At 49.2% G+C, this 3,622-nt stretch overlaps 1 protein-coding gene across 1 annotated transcript; it reads left to right on the top strand.

Moving 5' to 3' along the window:
• Window positions 1–2,153: 2,153 nt before the first annotated feature.
• On the top strand, window positions 2,154–3,617 carry T265_14643 (hypothetical protein; the record flags this gene model as incomplete). Its single annotated transcript, XM_009174578.1, has 3 exons — window positions 2,154–2,315; window positions 2,360–2,686; window positions 3,040–3,617. 3 exons carry the CDS (start codon window positions 2,166–2,168, stop codon window positions 3,397–3,399), a joined length of 837 nt encoding a protein of 278 aa, XP_009172842.1.
• Between the last annotated feature and the right edge of the window lie 5 nt (window positions 3,618–3,622).

The following is a 3,622-nucleotide window of genomic DNA, read 5'->3' as shown; positions in this document are numbered from 1 at the left end:
CTCAGCAGCCTCTTGATCAGCAGAGTTGCGTAGCCGGAAGTGAGCAGAGAGTGGTGTGGCACTTAGCTCAACCACTGTGCTTGCATCTTGAATTCTTGTTTCAAATACACAGCACATCAATATCAAGCGAGTGCAGTGTGGGACCAAGAGCAGCTTGTTGTCCACTTTGCTTCATGGTGCGGACAGTAATAGCGTCCGGGCATCATTCTAAGATTGTTTTCGAGATGTCTGGGGCCTCTGGCTCTGACCGATCCGCAGATGTTACTTCAGGGGCCGATGCAGGGCCTACAAGAGGAAAGTTATTACGTGAGTGGAGAAGAGTTGAGAAAGAACATTAGAGAGGAAGAATGTGGGCATCAGCATGAGGTTTTTTTCGCTTTCCCGCTTTGTTGAATGCAGCATGTTAGGCTTCCCGGCTAATGGCATCACGCGACCAGCATTGTGGCCTGATAGAATTGTTAGTTGTGAGATTTTGGTTGGGACCCGGCGTGGATATTCGTACCTAGATAGGAGGCGATTAGATTCGTCTAACACAACCTTTTGCTGGAATGCCTGACCGCAAGGCCGCTGGACAGTGGTAGTATGCTACCAACGTAGCACACGTTTTCTCTGGGGAAGGGTGAGTCACTGGTTCTCATGGAGAAACAGGAACCGTGTTCTTCAGAACTCCCTCTACTGGTCAGCCTAATCTAAGACACTGTATGGGTATCACAGTGAAGCCACCCTACTATAGTCCACCAGGTTATAGAGGTACACTCACCAGAACATCGGTCCCTTTTCAGCACATGTCGAATCATTTGGTGCCTTCCGTGCCTTATCCAGTCTGGGGCAGCAGTTGAACTGACCGGAAGTTTTGAAAACTGCTATGAACTGTCGGTGCGGCCAGCTTTCTCATTATGATATTCATCATCATTGTCAGTTGTAATAACCGCGTACTCGTCGTACAGTGGTTGTAGTTGCCACAGTTTCGTTCACCGATGATTCTGGGAGGTGGGGTAGTTAGATGCGTATTAGATGCGGGAGCTGATAAATTAGTGCGTAAATATACACTGTAGGTGGACTGTCAAGTGGGGAAATAGGGGAGGGAGCTATACATTGAAGCCAATAGCTTGGATGCAGAGCGCTACTGAGGGCACGAGTGGGCCATGTCTGACAATGTCTTCAACCATTGATGTGGCCCGTCTCAGGGTCCCCATCCAGGAAGACGGCAATGACCAGCGCAGCTGAGTTTGCCGGTAATGGCTTATATACTCCGTTGCCAAGTCATTGTTTGGCCGTCTCTGGCTCTCTTCCACCCTTTACTTGGTTGCGCGAAAAAACTCTTCGAGGAAGTCAGTCGATGGCATACGGAGCACGTGGCCAAGCCAGGGCAACCTATACAGTGTGATCAGTTCATCTATCGCTGGTGAGTTATTTCTCCCGAATACCATTCGACGTACCTCAGCATTGCTGATCCGGTGTTCCCACCAGACTCGGGCAATGCTCCGAAGACATCGATGGTCAAACACTGAAATTCTTTTGACGTCCTCGGCGCGCAGCGGCCAGGTTCGTGATCCGTATAGTAATATGTAGCGCACCGCAGCATTGTAAACTCGACCCTCGACAGAGAAGCTGGTGTCACGCCCACGCTACAGGTGACGTAGGTTCACAAAAGCTGTTATGGCCTTCCTAATCCGGATGAAAATATCATCTTTCGCGGCCAGCTTTCTAGGACAGGTTCATCGTAGTCTTCCTTATGCCTCTGGAGAGCTTGCAAAGCGTGGCTTCTGCCTAAAGTCAGTAACGTTTGTGTTGTCATTTTCTATCCGTATCGTCCATCTGCTACTTTCTGGGGGACTATTCAACCCCTGCTGGTACGCTATACGGTGGTCGCATCCAAGCCTCATTTCCCCAGTTGTTTCGAACCGAACAGCTCAATCGGATTTTGAGTTTTTGATTGGGTGCAGTTCCACATTCTGCTGAAGAAATCAGCTGTTTATCGCATGCAAGGCTTTCTCTTCACCGCATTATGCACTAGTTGAGTGCCAATGCCATCACTAGTTTGCCGATGTAGTATTGTTCATGCAGATCAATGGGTGGTGAAACACTCCCGTGAGACACACAACGATACTTTCCTTTTATTTTATGACCTTCTGATGTAATTACTTTTTAGCTGTGATGCAACTATGATGGTCAAAGACAAAAATCGCCCAAAGCACCCAATGTCGGCCTATGCTTGTTTCGTTCAAGTGATTCGCGAAGAACATCGGAAAAAGCACCCTAATGAGAATGTAATATTCAGTGAATTCTCCAAGAAATGTGCCGAGAAATGGAAGGTAAGTCGATCTCTTTTTTTTATTATCACTCTCGGTCGTTTTAGCAAATGTCCAACGAACAACGAAGATGCTTCGAAGAAATGGCCAAGTTGGATCTGGATCGGTTCAATCGAGAGATGGCGCACTATGTTCCGCCGGCGGGGATGCGTAGGGGGCGACGTCGAAGACGTACCAAAGACCCAGCCATGCCAAAACGTTCCTGGTCCGCGTTCTTTTTCTTTTGTGATGCTTTCCGATCGAAAATTCGCAACGAACATCCAGACTGGAAAGTGAGTGACATTGCCAAGGAGCTGGGTCGCAGATGGGAAGAGTGTACAGACAAAGAAAAGTACGAACGTCATGCACAAAATGACAAGCTGCGATACGAACAGGTACGTCGTGTTTACGTCGGTTGGGGAATTACTAATGGTCTGTGTGTCAGTTCCCACTGTGGGGGCGAGATGGCCCAAGTGGTTAGAGCGCGAATTTACTGACCGGAAGATCTGTGGTTCGAACCCGACCTATGCCTCTCGACTTCCCCTATCTAGGCTTGGGCAACCTGGCAGTATCCCAGCCCTCGTGCAACCTTTGGGTGGCATGGCAGTTGGGCACTGAAAGGGTGCTACAGCTGAAAAATTTCTATTTGTCCTTTAGCGGATGCTGTGACACATATGTATACTGTCTTGGTGTATCCGCACATTTGGTAGATAAGCAATTCATGTTTCTCCTCCTTTGCGCGTTTCAGGACATGCAAAAGTACAAGGCAGGTATTTACGTCGCAACCAAGCGTGCTCGAGTTGAGGAGGACGAGGATATAGAACCCAGCTGTGTAACGGTGGCTCCTGGTGACTCACATCGTCAAGCCACGGACACAAGTGACGGACCGGCCCACGTGGTCGCTGAAGAGGAGGAACCCGAGGAGGACGAAGAAGAGGAAGATGAAGAGGAGGAAGAGGAAGATGGTGAGGACGAAGAAGAGGAAGAGGACGGCGGTGAAGAAGACGAAGAGCACGTCTCCACCGCGGGGGACGCGCAACGCCTGTCGAATGCTAAACCCGCCATCCTTCCCCGAGCGGCCCCTGATGAGCTTGAGCATGAAAATTAGCCCGGCAACAACTCACCTCCCGGTGTTTTTTGTACAGTCATGTACACCCTCCTCTCCATGAAACTAGGGAGACCATCTTCTTCCTGGCTTACAACACACACATACACACACACACACACGAACCATGTTCGCATGCATTTACCTCCATTTGATTACATCCGTTTTTCTTCTGATCGGAGTCTAATGCGTTTTTTTTTCCGATTGGATCGATACCCCCCTCTCA

This window comes from Opisthorchis viverrini (assembly GCF_000715545.1).
Source record: "Opisthorchis viverrini unplaced genomic scaffold opera_v5_229, whole genome shotgun sequence".
Classification (NCBI taxonomy): Eukaryota; Metazoa; Platyhelminthes; class Trematoda; order Opisthorchiida; family Opisthorchiidae; genus Opisthorchis; species Opisthorchis viverrini.
Note: the sequence above shows the minus strand (reverse complement) of the source record. Positions and strands in the feature narration are given on the sequence as shown.